Below are 21,298 nucleotides of genomic sequence, written 5' to 3'. Positions count from 1 at the left end.
ACCACACATAGGTGAGAGAGAACGTTACTAAATGGGCCATGAATTCAATGATCTGAACTGAAAATGAACTAAAAAAGTGAGAAGGAGCCGGTGCGTGGTTTCTGCTCTCTTGCCAGTCCTCACTGAGAGGTCTTAATGGCTCAATTAGCCCTTCCCTTTCAAACTCAGCCTACACATAGAATATAGGTGGCTTATAACACCTTCTTCTTTTTTTTCAAGACAGGCTTCTCTATGTAGCCTTGGCTGTTCTGGAACTCACGCTGTAGACCAGGCTGGCCTTGAACTCACAGAGATCTGCCTGCCTCTGCCTCCCGAGTGCTGGGATTAAAGGTGTGCGCCACCACTGCCTGGCATACCACCTTATAACACAGTAGAGGCCTTTAGACTTGAAGCATCTCTTCCAACTCTCAGAACATTGTTCTTTTTCTATACTAATTGAGTGTTTTACTTTTACATAATTCTATAACGGATGAGCTCAAGTGAGCAAAGACACTAGTGACAAGCCATCAATAAAATAATTAAGTAGACGTGGATTTCCTTAGAGACTCCTCATATCATAACAGGATATCTTGGCTATTTAAGATTAAGGAAAGCAAATGGAATCATTTCTTTGTGTTTTAAAAAAGGAACTTGGCTTGGGGCTAGAAAGCCCCAGCAAGTGGTCTCATCTCTCCACACTTAGATGTGGGCTCACAGCTGTGTACAGGATGTCTGGCTTGTTACACAGGAGCTGGGCTCCTCTGATTATGCAGCAAACACTCTTCTTTGCTGAGACATGCTGGGGCTTTCTGGCTTCCATCTTAACCAGGAAAACAGGAGTGCTGTGTTCAGGGAGAAACTCTGATTTGAAGGAATAAGAGAGGGCACCTGACATTGTCTGCAGGCCTCTGCACACCGGTATCCATATCCCACACATGTATACATACACACATATGGAAACATACATAGTATTTTTTTCTAAAAAGGAAGTGAATTTAAAGATAGCTATTTAACAAAACCCTCATCAACTCTGCTGATGGCACTGGTTATCTAATTCATAGAGGGCACACGCAATACCATTGCGGCTTCCAGAATTCTTTTCCTTTCTACAGTTATGAATCACAATTATCTAAAGAGTTTGGGTGAGGGGAAAATATGCCTTTCCTTTCTTGGATCATGGTTTCAGTCCCTTAAGACTTTTGGGACCTTTATCAACAACTGGATGCCAAGGAGGAAAATGGAAAACTAAGGTTTTATCCGCATAGTTACAAGGCAAAATTCTGCTGCTTCTTTTTCTCTCCAGTGATAGCATTCCTGACAACACAGAGTGGCAAGGCAGCTCCATTCCTTTACATCTCCTAATGTAGAGCACTGCGCCCAAAGCATAGTAACCACTACTTCCTTAATTAGAGCAGATGTTGGATACCTCCAGGAGACTTTCAAGGGTCCAGACTATTGACTTATATAATGAGAGTATTAGACCCTCATCCAAGATTCCAGCCATTCCTTCCTGCAGCTCCCTGCCAACTGTAATTCTGCCCCAGCTCCCTGTCATCTTGACAGCTACTAGAATATATAAAGTATGGAAGAGCAAGTGAAAGGGAACGCTACCTATTCAGCTATAGGAAATTTGTTATCCATTCTGAGCTGGGACTTCTGCTGATGTACATGTGTTGAAGTAACCCTTCACTCATGCTCATTAATCCTAATCAACTTGTCTCACCAAAGCTGGTAGGACTGAGCAGAGTCCTCACTTTGGTCTGTCATTGGTACTTTATCTGGGTGAGTAGATGTTTATTCATGTCTCTCCGGGAAAAGTTAAAACACACCTCCCCCAAACATAAGTGCCTATCGTTGATATAAGAACCCTTGGACTTGACTTCCAACACAAGCTCCATGTTGTGTTGATTCACTTTCCCATTAATCCTAAGCTTTGTATCACCTCCAACTGGAAGACTGGGATGAGCTACAAGACCAATTTCTGCAATACCAGACATTCAAAGGTAAGTGAATGGCTTCCAAGTTCTGAAAACAGAAACAGAGAAGACTCCACTTTGTGTGCCATTTGGTACCATACTAAAGGGATGAATCATCCTGAATAAAGACTTGCAGTGACATGAGATGATGTCCAAGCAAAGGCAACTGGATAATCCTTGAGTAGCTCCATGAAAGGAAGATAAGGTGAAAATACCTGCCAGATCAATGCCAATTAAAATGACTACTTACCCATGCACCATCTGGCCCAAACAGTTCCAGGAAGTTGCCAATGAATTCTCTTGATTTTTCTTCCCACTTTTGAATTAGGTCATGACTCTTTTCTTCTACTCTGTTAACAAATTCCTTTGATCTTTCCTCCACATTCTTGACCTTTTCTTTCATCTTGTCCACCTGGTTCTGGAAACGATACTTCTTCTCCTGGTTAAAATTGATGGAATAGATTGGTTCAAGAAGACAGCAGAGAAGTCCATCTCTACTGCTTATATTTTATATCAACTTGAGTTTGCTCCTGGTGGAGAGTAGCTGTCACTATTTCCCAAGGGCTAGACTGCTTGGAACACACGTGTCTTGCACATCAATCTCTTTGGATTTATAAAGTGAGGTACAAATGTTATCTATGTTCAATCTGTTCAATGTCTATGAGTTGAAATCATATGAGACAGAATATACAACATACATAACCACCTTTTATTGTACAAATACCCCTATTCAATTCTTCCGGAACTTAGATAAAATAAAGGATTGTGTATAGAATGGTTGCTCAGAGTCTGCCTGAAAATTCTGTTTTACTGAGGTAGTGCTAAAACCTATACTGTTTATATTAAGTTGTCCACTAAATGGGCTTAGGACCTATGTCTCATGCCAAAATTGTCATTATCATATTTTTCATGAAGCCTGCATTGGTTTCCTTGGATATAAAGAAAGCTTTTATTTTTATTGCTTCTCTGGATTTCGTGCTTAGAGACTTTATGCAATGATGTTGTTTACCTGTGTTCCAGGAAGCTATATTGTGTTGAGGAAAACACTAGTCACCTCTAAGCCTCAGTTTTCTCATTAATAAAATGGGAGCGATAATGCATGCAAATGTGTGGCTCAAAGCCTGACATTTGCTCCATCTGTGTTAGCTACATTGTTCTCATAAAGCACCACAGACATTTATCTACATTACCTGATAAGCATGTTATCTAAACAATGAAAATAATGTCACACAAAAGGTCTTCGCTTTTGAAATCTCAATATATTGTCTCTAAAAGAGTCAGGATATTTTTCTTTACTATGTAGAAATCAAGCTCATTCTGTGCTTTAGAATTTTGTAAAATACCTCAAATATTATGAAACTAGGTCAAGATTCCCCAATTTAGACCCTTCAAAACTGTATTGCAATCTTGGGGTTGGGTGGGATATAAGCCACGTGTGTTGCTACTGAGCTATATAATCATACATATGTGCCACAGGGAGGTACTCCGCCTTTTATCCTTTACAGTGTGGTCTGAGGTGAGTTGTTTAACCTTCTAGGCTCCTGTTTTCTCACCTATAAGTAGGATAGTGTCATCGCACGCCCCCAGTAGGCTTACCACATGTATGAAATGAGATAATACAGGTAAAACACTTCGATGGCATCTTACCAGCTCTAGGTAAGTGTTAGCTGTTGTATTCATATCACGCTCTTCCACATTTTCTTCGTTTAATGCTCAGTGTCAGCACATAACAGTAGAGTGAGCACTGGGCTGGGAGTCACAAGATTTGGAGGGGGACTGCCACCTCCACCTCTCTCTCACCCTCCCTTGGCCTTGTCTACTCCCTGGGCTCCGTTTTACTTATCTCAAAGTCAAGGGACATAGATTGGCTGACTGGTCCTCATCAGGTCTCTGCCACTTCTGAGGTTCTGTGATTCATTTACACGCCCATCCAACACATTCAATTTCCTCTTGGAGCTGCAGCCAGATTTGTTGTCATAGAAAGACAGTAAGCACACCCCCACTGTCCTCACGGTTCCCTGAGCTAAGTGGCTTATCTAAAGACCATTTAAAGAGAGTGAGCAATAACTTTTGGAAATGGCTTGCTATGCTTGGATGGTTGACTGAATTCAATTTAAAAGAACAGACAGTTTAATTTATTGAAATAACCAGGGCTTTATTCTCTCTAAGATACCAAATCATCACGTTAGCTGAATTCTCTTCAGCCACGTGTTGTGGTGCTACTCGAACCCGGCATTTTCCATTTTGAAGTTGGAGGGGCCTGGATCCCAACACTCCCTGCTTTATCGGGACAATGAATAATCACTGACTTACAATTAATGAGCCCCTCCTATTTTGAAGGTACCAATGATCAGTTGTATAAGATGCTAGATAATTAGAGCTGCACATAATTCTAAATGCCTACTTTTGCAGACAATCACCCTTTGAGAATACAGTATCTATTTGGGGGCTGGAATTCTGTATGCATGGAGAGCGTTTGTTTGGATCAAAATCATGGGCTCCTTGGAAGCCTAGTAACCTCAGTTGTCCAGACTCACTAACATCACCCCCAACCATCCAGCTACTCTCTTTGCCTTGTAACAGCTTGTTTTGCTTGTTTTAAAGATTGTTTTAACAGTGCTCTATTATTAAACTAACAGCAGCTCTGTGGGAACAATAAGGTAGAAATAGAAAAGGAAGCCAAAGGCTCCAGGCTTTATTTAAGCAGCTGTAATTTCTCTGGACAATAAAAAACGGCTGTTAAGGTTTCTAATGAGCATCTGTAAGGCCTTAATAAAATGAAAATTGTAAAACGTTAAAACAAGAAAGCATTTTCTCCGGGCTTAGCATCTCATTGCTTCCGCCCGCCTTCCTCTCCTTTGAGAAGAAGACAACACTTGCCTTTCCCAAGGGGCAGATGTTCCAGAAACCCTTTGCCACATCTGAAAACTAAAGAGGGGGTTTGGGGGCAGTGGAGGGAAACAAGGAAGCTCCATTATAAAATGTGAAGCTGCCTATGCTCCTTGGTTGACTCACGTTACTTCTTCGTGCACTGGTTTCCTCAATTGTAAATATATACACGATTACTGAGTCAGGTGTGCTGATGCATGCCTGCCTGTATAGCTGAAGCAGGAGGGTCATGATTTGGAGGCCAGCCTGGGCTACACAGTGAGACCCTCTCTCAAAACTAAAACACACCATTGGGTTTTTAATGTGGATTAAATGAGACAATAATGAAAAGCATTAAGAGCACCGCAGGGCACACAGTAAACGACAGTCATGACAGTATACTATGGTGGCCCTCACGCTACATGGGGAGGCACACTCACATTTATAAAGCTGACATTGAGTTCCTTGGCTGTGTAGCCTCTCTGAAGATTGCGCCGGGCATACACATCATAGTCACGTACAATTCTGGTGATGATGTCTGATGTTGAGATGCCTTCTGTTCTTTGTGTTGGTACAAACATGCCTGTCCAAGTAAGATTAAAAAGATAAAGGTAAGATTACCTCAGTCAGCCTCTTTCCTTTTTTTTTTTTTTTTTTTTTTTTTTTTTTGGTTTTTCGAGACAGGGTTTCTCTGTGTAGCTTTGTGCCTTTCCTGGGACTCGCTTTGTAGACCAGACTAGCCTCGAACTCACAGAGATCCACCTGCCTCTGCCTCCCAAGTGCTGGGATTAAAGGCATGGGCCACTACTGCCCAGCTCAGCCTCTTTCCTTTAATGATCCTTTTTTGATGGATAAAATTGGAACTTCTGGGCAGCCAGGAAGGCCTTCTTTTCTGGTCCCAGCTGGCTTTCCCAGCCTCAGTACCATATATTTCCTTTACCATAACACTGCATAGTCATCATCCCAGGCTTGGTCCAGGAGACACGATCCATTCACCTGGCTCCTGCCATTTGCTCATGCTCAGCTCTTCTTTTCTATCCTGGACACCCATTTCCCACCCCCATCATCCACAGAGTTCTTCCTCACCTTCAATGGTCCACCTTCAAGGTTGTACCTCTGTGAAGTCTTTCCTGAAATTAACATGAGAACCCACAGCATTTTGGACATAAAGCTATCTTCAGTTAACAAAACCATATGTCTAATACCTGTCTCTGTACGGAAATGGACATCTGTTTGTGTGGTTTTTATATTTAATTCTATGTTTCTTTAGAAACAAAAACAAGGGGCTAGAGAGATGGCTCAGAGGTTAAGGGTGCTGCTTGCTCTTCCAAAGGTCCTGAATTCAATTCCCAGCAACCACATGGTGGCTCACAACCATCTGTAATGAGATCTGGTGCCCTCTTCTGGCCTGTGGGGATATGTGCAGACAGAACACTGTATAATAAATAAATAAATCTTAAAAACAAAACAAAACAAATCAAAAAACCTGGGGGGTGGGGGTGTGCCTGGAGAGATTGCTCAGTGGTTAAGAGCATGGGCTGCTCTTCCAGAGGTCCTGAGTTCAATTCCCAGCAACCACATGGTGGCTCACAATCATCCATAATGAAACCTGGTGCCTTCTTCTGGCCTGTAGGCATACATGAAGGCAGAACACTGTATACATAATCAGTCAATCAATCAATCAATCTTTTTTTAAGAAAGAATTTGCTGGGTGGTGGTGGCGCATGCCTTTAATCCAAGCACTTGGTAGGCAGAGCCAGGCAGATCTCTGTGAGTTCGAGGCCAATCTCTTCTACAGAATGAGTTCCAGGACAGGCTCCAAAGCTACAAAGAGAAAACCTGTCTCAAAAAAAAAAAAAAAAAAGAAAGAAAGAAAGAAAGAAAGAAACCAGAAATGGATATTTTGAATGCAGTTATGCCTTAATTGTCTTCAAATTGCCAGTGCCCAGATCAGTATACATGGAAGGTGCTTAATAAATGCAAAGTGAATGAATAATAACAACTGAGTCAATGAATGAGTCAGAGCACAGCAAGTCTTCTGCCCTCCAGAAGTCTGCATCACATTATCCCCACAGGAAAAAGGGGAGTCTTTATTGCCTCTGTCTAAGGATATGTGTGTGATGTGCTAGATGATTTTATCACCACTCTGAGACCCTTTCATCTGGAATTTGTGGGAAAGAGTGTAACTAAACAAGCACACGGACACCAAGTTCTAATGATTCTATTAGATGTCCTTAAGGTCAAAGACATATTGGCATTGCCAGCAACACAGGCTATAAAGGAGTCACAGATGCCAACACAGTAAGAACTGAATTCATGCTCAAAATTCTGTTGGCAACCAAAATCATGTGTCTGCAATTGAGAACTAGTTCATATCATTTCAATCATTTAGATCTATCCTATATCAGCAGCACAGTCAAGCCTGCAGACAAGGGTACTGTGTTCTCGGTTTACAGCAAGTCACTTCAACCTCTGAAGGCAAGCTACTTGACCTTATTTTCCCTCAACTGAGAAGTTAGCTAGACAAGGTGACCTGTGCTTATCTGGCTTTTCTTCCCCACTGTCCATATCCAATCAATGTATGGTAACAAACCTGATCCTCAAATGCTTCCCTAATTTAACCACTTTTCTCCATCTTTAGCCAAACCCAAACCACCTTGTTCAAAGATTACATCAAGAGCCTCAAAATCAGTCTTTAGCCATGTCCCAGTGTGTGTGTGTGCGCGCACGCATGCCCATGAATGCAGGTACCCAGGGAGGCTAAACAATTGCAGAAGCTGGAATTACAAGCAGTTGTGAACTGACTGGCTTGGATGATAGGAACTGAGCTTTGCAAGAGCAGTATGCACTCTTAACCACTGAGCCATCTCTCCAGCTCTGGGGATGTCATTTTTGTCCACTTAAACATACACAGCCAAGATCTACAGAGTCATCCTTCTAAATGCAAGTTGCATGCCTGCCTATTCCTCTTCATTGGTTTTCTGTCATGTTTAGAATAAAGCCTTTAACTAGGCTTTATGCCACAGCTTACACAGTCCCCTTCCTGCGCTTCCTTCTTGTCTTAGTCTCATCTCCCGGCCTCTGGCTGCTGTACTGTACAAAGGGCTGTGATTGTTTTGCTATAGTCTGTGGTAGTTTGAATGTAATTGGCCCCCAGGGAGTGGCACTATTAGGAAGTGTGGTTTAGGTGTAGAGTAGGTGTGGCCTTGTTGGAGGAAGTGTGTCACTGTGGGCTTTGAGGTCTCCTTTGCTCAAGCTATGCCCAGTGTGGAACACAGTTCACTTCCTGTTGCCTGCAAAGCAAAATGTAGTTCCTTCTCCAGCACTGTGTCTGCCTGCAAGCCACCATGTCCCACCATGATGATAATGGACTAAACGTCTGAAAATGTAAGCCATCCCAATTAAATGTTTTCCTTTTTAAGAGTTGCTATGGTCACAGCGTCTCTTCACAGCAATAGGAAACCTAACTAAGACATACTCTATGAAGTTGGGCCAGTACCTAGCCACACTGAGCTTCTTTGGTGTCCTAAAACTATCAGCTCTCCTCCTCTCTGTCTGTCACAGTCTCTCTCTGTCTGCTTAACTCTTGGTCATCCACTGGGTTTCGGACTTAGTGTCAAGTAAATTCTCAACTCCCAAAGCAGGTCGTCCCGTTTGTCAGCCCCACTGCTTTTTCCCTTCAAATACTGCAAGGTGTTCGATGGAACACTTCCATTAGCAACTGTCTTTCTTGCCCATGATCTGTATGAGGGACCGGACCACACCCTTCTTGTTTTCTTCTATAGTCTTGCACCACGTGACCGGCAGGCACTATCAAGATGAATACTGATGCTGGGCATCCTTCCAAATCCAATTCTCTGTGAATGTTTCTGTCTTGCTACCCCAAGGTCCCTTTGGGACCTTTAAAAACATGTCATCTGCACATTCACAGTGTCAGCAGCAGAATGGCACTGCTGATCTTGGAGACACAACTTGTGACTCTGGCCCATGGCTCAGAGGACAGAGTTAGGGTTGGTCACTAGGTCTGAAACATCTATGATCATCCAGAAGGTTGAAACCAAATGCATAAAAATGAAATGGAAGGCAGAAAATGTAAACATATAACCATATGGATGCAAAGAGAACTCCAACTAGACTAAGTATGGGAGCAGGGCTTTGGTAGGTGGGGGGTCCTTGTGTGACCCCAAGCCAGCAGGTCTAGGACAGCATCCTCACCTCAACTGGAACAGTTGAGGACTTTCTGGTGGAAAAATCCATCCTATCTTCCTTCAGGATTGATGAAATGTGAAGGTTCGTTAGTTACTAATTGATTTTAGCAAGTCACTTAGACACAGGGGACATGAGCTTGCTCTGTCTGAAGTCAGAGACTTGGGTCTCGGTGGCTGAGTAACTGAAAGCAGATTTGGAGCTGGGGGTTTGCTTTGGCTGCTTGAGAGGTAGGTCTCTGAAAGAAGCCAAGCCCTCTACTGACATAATGAGGCACCCAGCTTCCTCCAAATCCTAATTATTGCTCTGCTAAAAATATTCAGTAATGAGCATGATCAGAGAACCTTTTTTATCATGCTTTTCAGAATTGCAGCATTTGGTTATGGAGCTATTTTAAGAAGCAGCAAAGCACATGTTAATAAAGCAACTTTCAACAGTAGTAGGCACTATCAGAATGATAATGAGTAATGTGGACATTACAGTCTATTTCATCTCAGTTCCATCTTTCCATCCAGCTTTGCTAGAAGATTTTAACACTCAGTTCTGACAAACAGAGCCCAATGTTGTACTGCTTAATTTATACTCATGATATGTCTGGCTTCATTTAAAGTGATTTTTGACTTTCCAAATAAACCATCGAGTATAAAAGCTGCATGTGGATGCTCAGATAATTTCTGATACTCTCTCTTCCAGTGGCCATTCTATGGCCTTCTTCATGTATATCCCAACTAGATCTTCATAGTAATTCTTCCTCCTAGTGAGGAATTGGTGGAGCAGATTCATGGACCATAAGGAAGGATCTCTGTGCAAACAAAGTCACATACCCTTAGTCTTAGGTCTGCACTTCTAAGGAAACAAAATGCCACCTAACTCTTTGCTTTAGAAAGTGATCTTTGGTGAAGGGTCACATTGGTAAGTTGCTCATGTTCCATTGCATGGCCCCATGGGCAGCACTAATTGGACTCAGTGGATTATATTTTTTAAAAAAGATGAGGATATGAAGGTAGAAGATGGAGATATTGGAGGGTCTTGGAAGGCTATGGAAAGTATTTGAGTTGGCCATGATCAAGATACATTGTATACATGTATGAAATTCTCAGGAGATATATTTAAAAAGCAAATGTTTTAGAAAGAGATACACACACATACAGAAAGCAAGAATACAGAAAAATAACTCTTAAAAGAGGCCCACACTCCCTTACCCTTGAATTTGGGTTAGCCTCAGTGACTTGCTTATACTAAAAAAGGTTATATATGATGGTGTGTGACTTCCAAGGCTAGGCCATGAGAAGCCTTATGGAATATATTACATTTGCTTGTTCTCTAGATAGTTGTTCCCATCCCTCATGCTGTGAAAAGCCCAGGCAACATGGAGACAATGTATTGGTGCTATAGGGATAAGCACAGCTGAGCTCCTGGCTTACAGTTGGATGACTGCAGCTCCTATCAGTATCTGGCTATAACTACTTGAAAGAGTCAAGCACAAAACTCTCAGCCTATGGTCAAGGGATTGCCTAGCATATGGGAAGCTCTAGGTTTAATTGCCAGTACTACACACACACACACACACACACACACACACACACACACACACACACACACACAAAACCCACACAACAGGCATGGTGGCATATGCCTTTAGTCCTAGGTCTTGGGGAGCAAGAGAAGACCATCTTTGGGAGTTCTAGGCCAGCCAAATGTGCATAGTAGTTTCTAGGCCAGCCAGAGCTACAGAGTAAGAGTCTGTTACAAAAAAAAAAAAAAAAAAAAAAAAAAAAAAAAAAAAAAAAAGAGAAACAAAAGAAGCACTTAGCCAAGACCCCTATTAAGACTCTGCCCCACAAAAGTCATGAACAAAATCAGCCTTTTAAAATCACTACCTTGGGAGTAATTTTGTTATTCCTCCTTTACTAGAGACCACTCACCCAGGAAAGAAACTACTACCAAATGACTAAGGTAGCTAAGGAATTCTTGAGCAGCAATTCCATTAACCTTGGGGTCTCTTAGCTGATCCAAATCCCTGCTCTATGTCTCTGATGCTGTTTTTAGGGAAGGAACAGTTTATCCCCCATGGCATGACCCATCATGATGTACCTCATGCACCAACCAGGTTTTTTTCTCATCCTCCGCACAGTGTTTCTCAGCCTCTCTGCACCTTTCCAAGTTGGAAACGTGTAAGATTTCTTTTCTTTGAACTCCTTACAAGCAAGGTTGGGACTGAAAAGTGTCAGGCCCCTAGTTCTTACCAAGGTCTCCTGAGTTCTAAGGAAGTCCTTGCAAAGAGCATGGATGGTACAGACCTGGCTACTTTGGTGATAGTGGAAATTCCAACACTCCATATATACATAGTGTAGAGCTAGAACAACTATAGTCTTTTGCTTGGCTGTATGCTGTGTTGGACAGGGAAATGCCTCACCTGCTTCCTTTATATGCTTATAAACATCGTCAGAACCAGCAGAGGAATATGGAATGTCATCATGAGCCACAAAGTCAATCTGTTGAAGAAAGACAAAAAGGACATTACCACTGGTGTGGAGGGGCAGGTTTATAGATTTGAAAGAGGCTGATGACTCCTTCCCTCTCCACCCCGGTGCCTTTTAAAATAAAGCAGTTATAGAGTGCTGTCGTCTGGGCATAACAAGCCATTAACCATCCTCATCAAAACAGTTGTGACAGCTTTCAAGAACCCCTCCAGCTCAGCATCACAGAAGCAGACCCTGTTATCTGAGTCATGACACCGATTTCTATCTGGACTTCCTCTCCAAGCCATCTTGTGGTCATGTGGGCTGTCCTCCTGGGATGGTTAATCTTTATTGTTCACTCGATGAGATTTAGACTGACCATGGAAACATCTCTGAGCATGTCTGTGGGGGATTCTTAGGTTAACTGAATGGGAAGAGCCACCCTGAATGTGGGTGGCACCATTCTATGGGCTTGGCTCCTGGACCAAATAAAAAGGAGAAATTGACCTGAGCACAAGCTTTCACTGCTCTCTGCTTCCTGACTCTGGATGTACTGTGACCAGCTGCTTCTTGCTTCTGCTGCCTCACATCCATTGTCATGATGACCTGTGTCCCCTGGAATTTAAAACATAAAGCCTGCCTCCCTTCCTCCCTTCCTCCCTTCCTCCCTTCCTCCCTCCCTCCCTCCTTTCCTTCCTTCCTTCCTTCCTTCCTTCCTTCCTTCCTTCCTTCCTGTTTCCTGCTACACCAGGTAAACATTCTCTGCACAGCTTTGAAAGCTGTTTACAGTGAGCCTTTATCCACTTCGAGAGGCGGTTTAGATTAATAGTTTAATTTGCCAGGGTATCATTCTTACCTACCACTTACAACCGGAAGGAGGAATTTAATCAGGATTCCTCAACCTCAATACCAGTGACAGCAGGGGCTAGATAATTTGGGGGTATGTATGTATAGGTGTCCTGTACATTGGAAGATACTGAGCAGCATCTCATACCTCCACCCACTAGATGTCAGTGGCACCCCCTAGAAATGACAACCAAAATGTTTCCAGACAATGCCCTTTGAGGTGTAAATTCAAGGAAGAATTTCTATGTTAAATGATATGTACCAGTGCTTAAAAATAGAGGTTGATACATGGTAAGTACTCAATACATGTGTTATTATTGTTGTTGTCACTAATTCTATCCTCAGTACTCAAGCTTAGTTCCCCCTCTTCAGTGTATAATAATAATAACTAAGGGTAGCCATGATACTGAACCCACTTTCTATAATAACAAAGTCCTGTGCACAGTCCTGGGCATATGGTAAAAAATAAGTGGCATTTATCGTGGTCATTATTAGTATCCTCTAAAATGCCTGTCATATGTTGAATATATACAATATATGCTAAGTAAAACGAAGTATGATTACTGCTAGTAATCATATTGTAGTTTTTCCTCTTTTCTTTTCCTTCTCACCAGGAAATTGTCTCCTCTGCTATTACCCATGCACATTGATCAGTGTTCTCTATTCTCTTCTGCATTGCGAATTTAAAAATAGAAAAGAAAATTCTTAGAACAGCTTAATCTTATTTTTTTGTGCTGCTTATAAAAGGAAAGAATAGCTCCTAGTGTGGGGCTGGTAGGGAGATACAAAGAACATAATTTGATGCAGATCAAAAGAATGTCTCATGTTTTCAACTAATAAAAATCTTATGTCAGTAGGAATCTCAGAATCACAAAATCATAGCTATAAAGTTCTTTCCCTAAAGCCTCACCTCTGACCTCCCAGATGGGATGTGTGTTCATTTGTTCCATGCCTAAGGATGCTTGTGAGTTTGTGAGCACCAACAAGGATGCTGGCACAATGGCATCCTTGGAGCTCCTGCCACAGGCCAGCCAGTTTTCCAAGTGTTTGGCTCAGATTCTTTCATTAGCTCCTTAAAATGGCCCTGCAAGGAGGACAGCAGTCTCATCCAGTTCTAGAGATGAAGTAACTGAGTCCAGTGTGGTTAAGAGTCTTGCTTGTGGTTGTCTAGTTAGAGGAGGAGGGAGGCAGCATTTGGACCTGGCTAGCCCAGCTCTAATACCTGCACTCAAGGCAAGGAGAAGAAGGCAGTCCTTAGTTTTGGACAAAAGAGAGGTGTTACATCAAGCGATGCCATGTCAGTCCCTAAAGCTTCCCCTTTTTAGAAACTGGGAGAGTCTCTATGTTCCCTGCAGTCTCAGCTCCAGAGCCAGAGTCCCTAATCCTGTTACAGGGAGAAGGTGACCCAAGGAGAAGTACCTTGTGTTTTTCCAGGAACTCTGGTGTGAGAGTCCATGGTGCATCTCTGATGACTTCGTCCACATAGCGGCAGTGTCTGAGAGCTTCGTATCTCTCTGCCTCATTCATCACAGTAAAACCTTTGAATTTGTGAGTAAGGTCATCGCTGCAAACTGAAATGGGCAAAGGTATTAAATACTGTTGCTACTCATCCTGTGCTAGACCTGGTTTCTTTGGCAAAACAAAAGGAGTGTGCTTTCACTAGTTAGTTACTTGGCATCATTGAATTCATTGTTTTCCCTTTCTTCTTCTTCTTCTTCTTCTTCTTCTTCTTCTTCTTCTTTTTCTTCTTCTTCTTTTTTTTTTTTTTTTACAAGAACACAGGATTATGAGAGGAAAGCAAACCTAAATCCACTAGGAATTAAGAGTTTCATTTTACTGTTAATTATAGCAGCATTCTCTTCTGAGGCTTTTATCAAAATTATTCTGCACATTATCTAATGTGACTTTTCTATCTTTTCATCCTCGTAGCTCACCCTTTTTGGTGGATGTTATTATTCAGAAATGAAATGGCCAGATGAAACCAGATGAAGAGACAACAGAAAGAGGAGATAAGGCCTGAACTGTACAAGGCCGGACCGATAAATTTCAACTCCAATTCTTTCACAAAATTACTGTCCTTAGTAACCCAGTTATGAAACGCGCGCGCGCACACACACACACACACACACACACACACACACACACACACACACACGGAGGGAGGGAGAGGGGGAGAGAGAGCTCTATTCCCTGGATAGAGATCCAGTCACTACACATTAGGCTACACAATGAAGAGGTGAGAGTTATACAGTGGAAGATCTTATCGAACAGAGTTCAACCTTCCCATAACTTCCTGTCCTTTCCGGATCTCAGCTTCTAAAGCCCTTAAATGGGAAAAGTAATTTCCTTTACCTTCAGCCTCAGAAAGGTTTTTGTTTTTTGAAGATTTACTTAAAAGTGTTTTAAAACGAACAAAGCAAAAATCCTACTTACTCACCTACATTTTGGTTGGCTAAGGCAGATTTCCTAGTGTTCCCTGTGTGCCAGGAAGAAAGGTCACTACAAGTACAGTGTTTATTTACCTGGGTCCTACTGGCCAGAGACCATTGCTTCTTGCAATGAGATTTTTCCCCCTTTGAAGTATTATGTACACACTGTAAACTCTCTGATCTTAAGGGTAGAAGGTGGTGTTTACAGACAAAACTATCCTCTTTTTTCTGGAACCAAGTCATGTTCAATACCATGAACCAAATCTGGCCACAGAGTAAGTGTAGCCAACTGCCATGCTCAACTTGCAGAAAACTTGCCTTTATAGCTCCTTTGCAATCTAATATCCAAGTTATCCTTTATGGAAATATTCCTTTGGCCTTGGTGCTCTCGATTAAAGTATGCAAAGTTTCAGTGAGACTGGAGGAACATTTTAGTGATCTAGTGTATTGCAGGGTGACCACTTAATAATAAAGCTTGGCCTACTTTAAAATTTCTAAAACAGATTCTAAACACTCTCACAACAACAACAAAAAAGTGAGATTGCTAAGGTGATGGATATGTTATCATATGGGTATAATTACTACATAATTACCTTGATTTCTATCATGTATATAGAGAGCAAAACATCAAATTGTACCCAATAAATATACACAGTTATTATGTCAATAATAGTCACGTGTCACTTAATAACAAGGGCAAGTTCTGAGAAGTGCATTGCCAGTTGATTTCATGACTTGCAAACACTAAAGCGTGCATTTATACAAACTTAGATAGTACAGGTCAATAACTAGATGTTGCCTTTTGATGCAACCAAAAGAGAGTAAATACAAGATGCACAGGGATGCCACCCATGTAAGACCAGTGGGCATGCTCTAAATTAACAATAGAAAAGAGTAGAACAGGGGTTTGGTGGTACATACCTATAATCCCAGACCTGGAGGAGCATGAATTTGAGGCCAGCCTGGGATACATAACAAAACCCTGTTTCAAACACAAAAACGTATGGTATAGTGAATACTTAAGCCAATAAGATAGTTGTTTCTTATCATTATCAAGTATTGTGCAGTGCATGTAATTGTATAGACTATTTTTTTGACGTGGGGACTCAATGTATAGCCCAGGCTGACCTTTAACTTGAGATCCTCTGCCTCAATCTTTCAAGTTTTGGAATTATAGGTGTGCACCACCATGACCGGTGTGGCTGTTACATTTTCTGATGAATAGTACCTGGCCATAGTAGATTCTTAACAAAGATTTGTTGAGTGATTAATTGTGTCTGGTGCATAACAATGCTCAATAAATGTTGATTATTATTTTAAAGCAATAAATATTTATCAGCAGGTACACTTTGTCAACACATATGCACATGAGACTAATGAATCTGTAGGTACACACACATAAAAACTTATATAGCTCTAGTATATTGGTATCTTCTATAAATACTTCCCAAGATGCTTTCTATTATAGCAGTTTAAGTTACTGAAATATCAACTGCATGGCTGAATCATCCAAGGAGCTTATTAAATAGAAAGATATCTGAGTCAGACATGGTGGTGCACACCTTTAGACCCAGCACTCTGAAGGCAGAAGCAGGGGGATCTCTCTGAATTCCAGGCCAGCCTGATCTACATAGTGAGTTCTAGTCCAGCTAGGGCTACATAGTGAGACCCTATCTCAAAAGAAAACGAGAAAACGTGTGTGATCACTTATTTATTTCACACTAAGTCACAATGATCCTTTGGCTCCTACAGCCATTTCTCTCTATTTTTAAGACCACACAGAGTCAACTTACCAGAACCACTTTGTTTCAGTCACTTCCAGTAGGCCAGCATCAAAACCATGGTGCAATCTAGAAAATTGTATAGCTGAGTGTGCAGCGGAGGAAGTAAGTAGAAGCAGTTAGCAGAGGTGTTACCTACGTGACTACATTGCTTCCTTTGTCCATGCCTGGGATTTATTTATAGCCCTTTCAATTGGATGAGAAAAATAATTTGCATGCTGTCAATGTTTTTAGTTTAAATGAGCCACCCTGACCACTGCTAAATTTCAACTGGAGTGAAAACCAGTCTATAATGGTTGAGTCTGTTGTAGTATATTGCCATAGCCACATGTGTCATGGAATGTTCTTTATCTGGCCAGCATAACCTAGAGGCAGCACTTTTTTAGATGTTTAAATAAATCTAATCTAATGAATATTTTTAAAATTCTCTCCTCTCTCTCTCTCTCTCTCTCTCTCTCTCTCTCTCTCTCTCTCTCTCTCGTGTATGTGTATGTGTGTGTGTGTCTGCGTCTGTCTCTCTCTTATGTGTGTGTGTACTCTGTTCCTTGAGGTTTTCATTTAGTGGGTCTCTGATGAGGTCCACACACAGCTCTGTCTTTGACAAGCTTCATGGGTGATTCTGATGCTTATAACATTTGCAAGTCCCCCGAGGCATAATATGAATAACTTGAGTAAAGAGATCTGCTTGTCTCTAAATCATCCATCATGGTCAGAAGCAGGAGAGGGTGTGGGAGGGCAGGTAGTAGGGCCATAATAACTGGCATTAATTCACTGACTGTGCCAGCTTTTGATTCCATAAATAGGAACCATTTATGGGCTAGACTATTATATTTAAAAACAGATCTAGGAGTTTTTAGATATTCTATCAGAACTTTATTAAGATCATTATCAGGAATCATATTAAGTAGAAATGGATTTCAACTCTGTCAGTTTTATATTTCAGAGCACACAAAACTAGGTCTGGCCCATAAACTGCCCTCCCCCTTTTGATTCTGCACCTGAGCAGTTTCATATGACTTTTACATGACCAAGATAATGGCCTCCTGATAGACCACAAAGAAAACAAACGTCTTGTTTACGGCAACACACGGCTCCTTTCATACTCAGGAGTGACCTCAAGAAGCAGCTGAACATGCTGACTAAACATTCATTACACCCATGGCAGCATTGTTGTTCGTGAATCTTGGCAAATGCACTCTGACAAGCAGATGTAGAACTCCCAACAGTGGGACCCCACAGGTGAATTCATTGTGTTCTCTGGGAGCTTGTGCTGCAGCTAACCCATCCTGGTGCTCACTGTACTCACTATGCTCACTGTGCTCAGTGAAGCACACTGCAGGAGAGAAAAATAGCACAGGGCTTGACTTTTGGAGCTCCAAAGACTCAGATTCTAATCCCAGCTCTGCTCCTCATTTACTGGGAAAGTTGTTCTAATTGTTTGGTCTTTGAAATAGGGTGAAATGTTGAGAATTCAGTTTGATGATCCATATGAACAAAGAGTAAATGCTTTAAAATATTAGCCATTTATTAATAATAGTAATAATGTAGGACCATTGGTGAAACTAGTCCTTTGGGCTTTGGGCTGTCTTTCCCTTACCCTAACTCCAATTGCTTGTCTGGGGTTCTTGCTACAAACTCCTTGTAGAAGTGCTAATGTTCAAGATGCTGATCAACAGGTTGCTTCCTGGCTGGAGCTCCTTGGAGGACTTGTAGAAGAGAGAAGATAACAAAAGAGAAGATTCCTTCAAGCAGTGGTCAAAGGGCCAATTGTCTCTGGAAACCACAAGAATGAGGACTAGAGGCTAAAGAGAGATGAGGGATGAATGTCTCTAGTAATTGGTGTTGACATCTGGGTGCAGACCTCAAGTCCCTCAGCTGTGAAAGGAACAATGAACTGCATGGTGCTGGATGGAGAGGGCAGTGGAGAATGTGAGGAGTAGGAACCCCTGTCCTGTTTTTATAGACATGACAGAATGAAGCAATAAGGACTGAGATTGACTTTCCCATTTACCACTCAGCATGGAATCTTAGAAGAATATGTTTTTTTTAAGAACAATTTTCACTGTTGTTTATGTTTTTATGTTACAAATCTGGAGCCTTCTGTATACTAGACAAGTGGCCTACCATAGACCTATACCCTCAGCTGTCCAGGAATACATAATTTTAATTAATAAAAATACAACAAAGCATAAACCCAAGTTTGTGAAGTAATATTTACATCTACTGTACTTGAAGTTACCATATAGTAGTAATAGTGCCATGTTTATTAATTCATTTTGTTCCCTTTGTTTGAGGTAGAGGTAGGTGTTTGGTGAGACTTGCCCTTTAAAAATGGTTAGGCTTAGAGCTGGAGAGATGGCTCTATGGTTAAGAGCACTAGCTGCTCTTCCAGAAGACCCAAGTACAATTCCCAGCACCCACATGGAAGTTCACAATTGTCTGTAACTCCAGCTCCAGGGGATTTGACACCCTTACCGACATACATGCAAGCAAAACTCTAAATGCACATAAAATAAAATAAATAAAAGAAAAATGTTTAGCCTTTTTAAAAAAAATCTCCGTTGTAAATTTTTAATGAGTTGCACCTTAATATTAAAATGGATAAAACAGTACTTTGTAAGGGGCTGTTCTCAGTTCATTAAAATGCTGCCAACATGGTATGATTGTACAGGAAAAAATTTCAAATAATTACTGGTTGTGTGCTTAAAAATCACACATGCAAATATTGTAATCATAATGCAAATACAAAAGTGTCTGTTACTAAAGTTGAAAAGCAAACCACAGAACTTTTAGTTTCTGATCCTTCAATGAATTCTTTGTGGAGGCCAGTGAAATGGCTCAGCAGGTAAAAGCACTTGCAGCCAAGCCTGACAACCTGAGTTCGATTCCTGAGACCCATATGGTAGAAGGAGAAAACCATCTCCTCCTACAAGTGATCCTCTGACCTTCACACATGTGCCATGGCACACACATGCCTACATACACACACACACACACACACACACACACACACACACACACACACACACTAAGTAAATAAGTAAGTAAATAAGTAAATAAGTAAGTAAGTAAGTAAGTAAGTAAGTAAGTAAGTAAGTAAATAAATAAATAAATAAATAAATAAATAAATAAATTCTGCTGAACACCAGAGACTTCCACCAAGAACCTGTCCATGTACTTGGACAGACAACAGTGGCTTTGTGAATGAAACCTTAGCTTAGCATCACTCAGAGGACTTCCTACAATAAATCTACCTGTAGATGTAATTAGTATGACACAACCTTTCAGTTCACCACAAGCATTTTTATGTGTTCACACATAAGCTCGAGAGTCACCCATTCAACAAATAAGACAGAATGGCTTTTCTTTAAATGTGTCCTAACTTTCATAGGCTCGAGCTGTCTGCTATTAAGGGTTGTGACACTCTGAAAAGTCTCCAAGGGCATGCAGAGGTGGTGGGTACTTGAGAACAGGGAGCTTTAAAGGAACCAATGTCCAGAACCTCAACTTCTAGCAGTATAATTTCTTAAAATTAATATGCCAGACGGAGTCTTTATATCTGAAACTGCCCTCATCACAGTTCCAGAAGGGAACACCATGCAAACATCACTACGGAGCACTGTGAAGGGTGAGGGTAACACTTGAAGCATCAACTTGAAAGATCACGTGGAGCACCATGGACCTGTAGAGCGGTTCTCAGCCTTCCTAATGTTGCGACCCTCTTAGACAGCTCCTCATGTTGGGGTGACCTCCAACCATAACATTATTTTTGTTGCTACTTCATAATTGTCATTTTGCTCCTCTTATGAATTGCAATGTAAATATCTGATACACAGGATTTCTGATATGTGACCCCTGTGAAAGGGTCCTTCGACTCTCAAAGGGGTTGTAACCCATAGGTTGAAAACCACTTCCCTAGGGCCCCCCCCCCCACACTTCTGTTACAGACGAAAGCTGCTGTTAGGAAGCAGCAGAGCAGAATGGAGAATGATGCAAATTTTGGCCTAACAATTTTGCTTCTGCTTCTCTCGTGTATTATCAAAGAACACATGGATCTTGAGGGCCAAGGTCCAGGAATTCAAAGCAGAAGGAGCACTGGAAAGAAATATTGAATGTGAAAAATAGCTCTTTCATGTAGTTAAGGGTAAGCATTTTTCCAGCTATTCTCAACACTCATATTGAATCCTAAAAATGGCTTTTCTCTTGTAGTTAAGAGTAAGCATTTTTCCAGCTATTCACTTCAAATCACTTTAATAAGGCAAAGCTGTATAGGCTGCTACTGCTACATCTCAAAAATATATCTGGAATATTTTCCAGAATTATAAAATTTTTAAGATACACTGGAATAAAGGCCTGGGTAAAACATTTACATTATTTTTATATGCATTACATTATATTTTACATGCATTATTTTAAAGGAAGATAAAAACTACTGTATAATTTCCCATCATAAAATATTTCATTTACAGACCTTATCTAATTTCACCTTCTAAAATGTTTGTTTTCTACCTCTTCATGATAAAAATTGAAGTTACCTACAATTTATTTTTAGTAATATGCCTCTTTATCTCTTTAAATACATAGAAAAGTTTTGATCATGGTATCTAATAAATATAATTGAGTTATTTCTGATTTTTACATTTGATTTTATGGAATTATTTCTGAAAGCCAAACATTACAATCACACACACACACACACACACACACACACACACACACACACACACGAGTATTCAAAGAACAAATAATGT

At 41.1% G+C, this 21,298-nt stretch overlaps 1 protein-coding gene across 4 annotated transcripts in view; it reads right to left on the bottom strand.

The window, feature by feature from the left end:
- The window catches only part of Pcyt1b (phosphate cytidylyltransferase 1, choline, beta), a 94,046-nt gene that overhangs the window by 12,474 nt on the left and 60,274 nt on the right, over positions 1 to 21,298 (bottom strand). For all 4 annotated transcript variants that reach the window (XM_036174706.1, XM_036174707.1, XM_036174708.1 and 1 more), the window contains exons 4-7: positions 13,757 to 13,908; positions 11,446 to 11,524; positions 5,264 to 5,406; positions 2,206 to 2,394 (exon numbers count right to left, since the gene is read on the bottom strand). In XM_036174706.1, the coding sequence (XP_036030599.1) occupies positions 2,206 to 2,394; positions 5,264 to 5,406; positions 11,446 to 11,524; positions 13,757 to 13,908 (563 nt within the window). The remainder of the gene's footprint in view (positions 1 to 2,205; positions 2,395 to 5,263; positions 5,407 to 11,445; positions 11,525 to 13,756; positions 13,909 to 21,298) is intronic.

Source organism: Onychomys torridus, chromosome X, assembly GCF_903995425.1.
Source record: "Onychomys torridus chromosome X, mOncTor1.1, whole genome shotgun sequence".
Lineage (NCBI taxonomy): Eukaryota > Metazoa > Chordata > Mammalia > Rodentia > Cricetidae > Onychomys > Onychomys torridus.
This window is presented reverse-complemented; position numbering and strand designations above follow the sequence as displayed.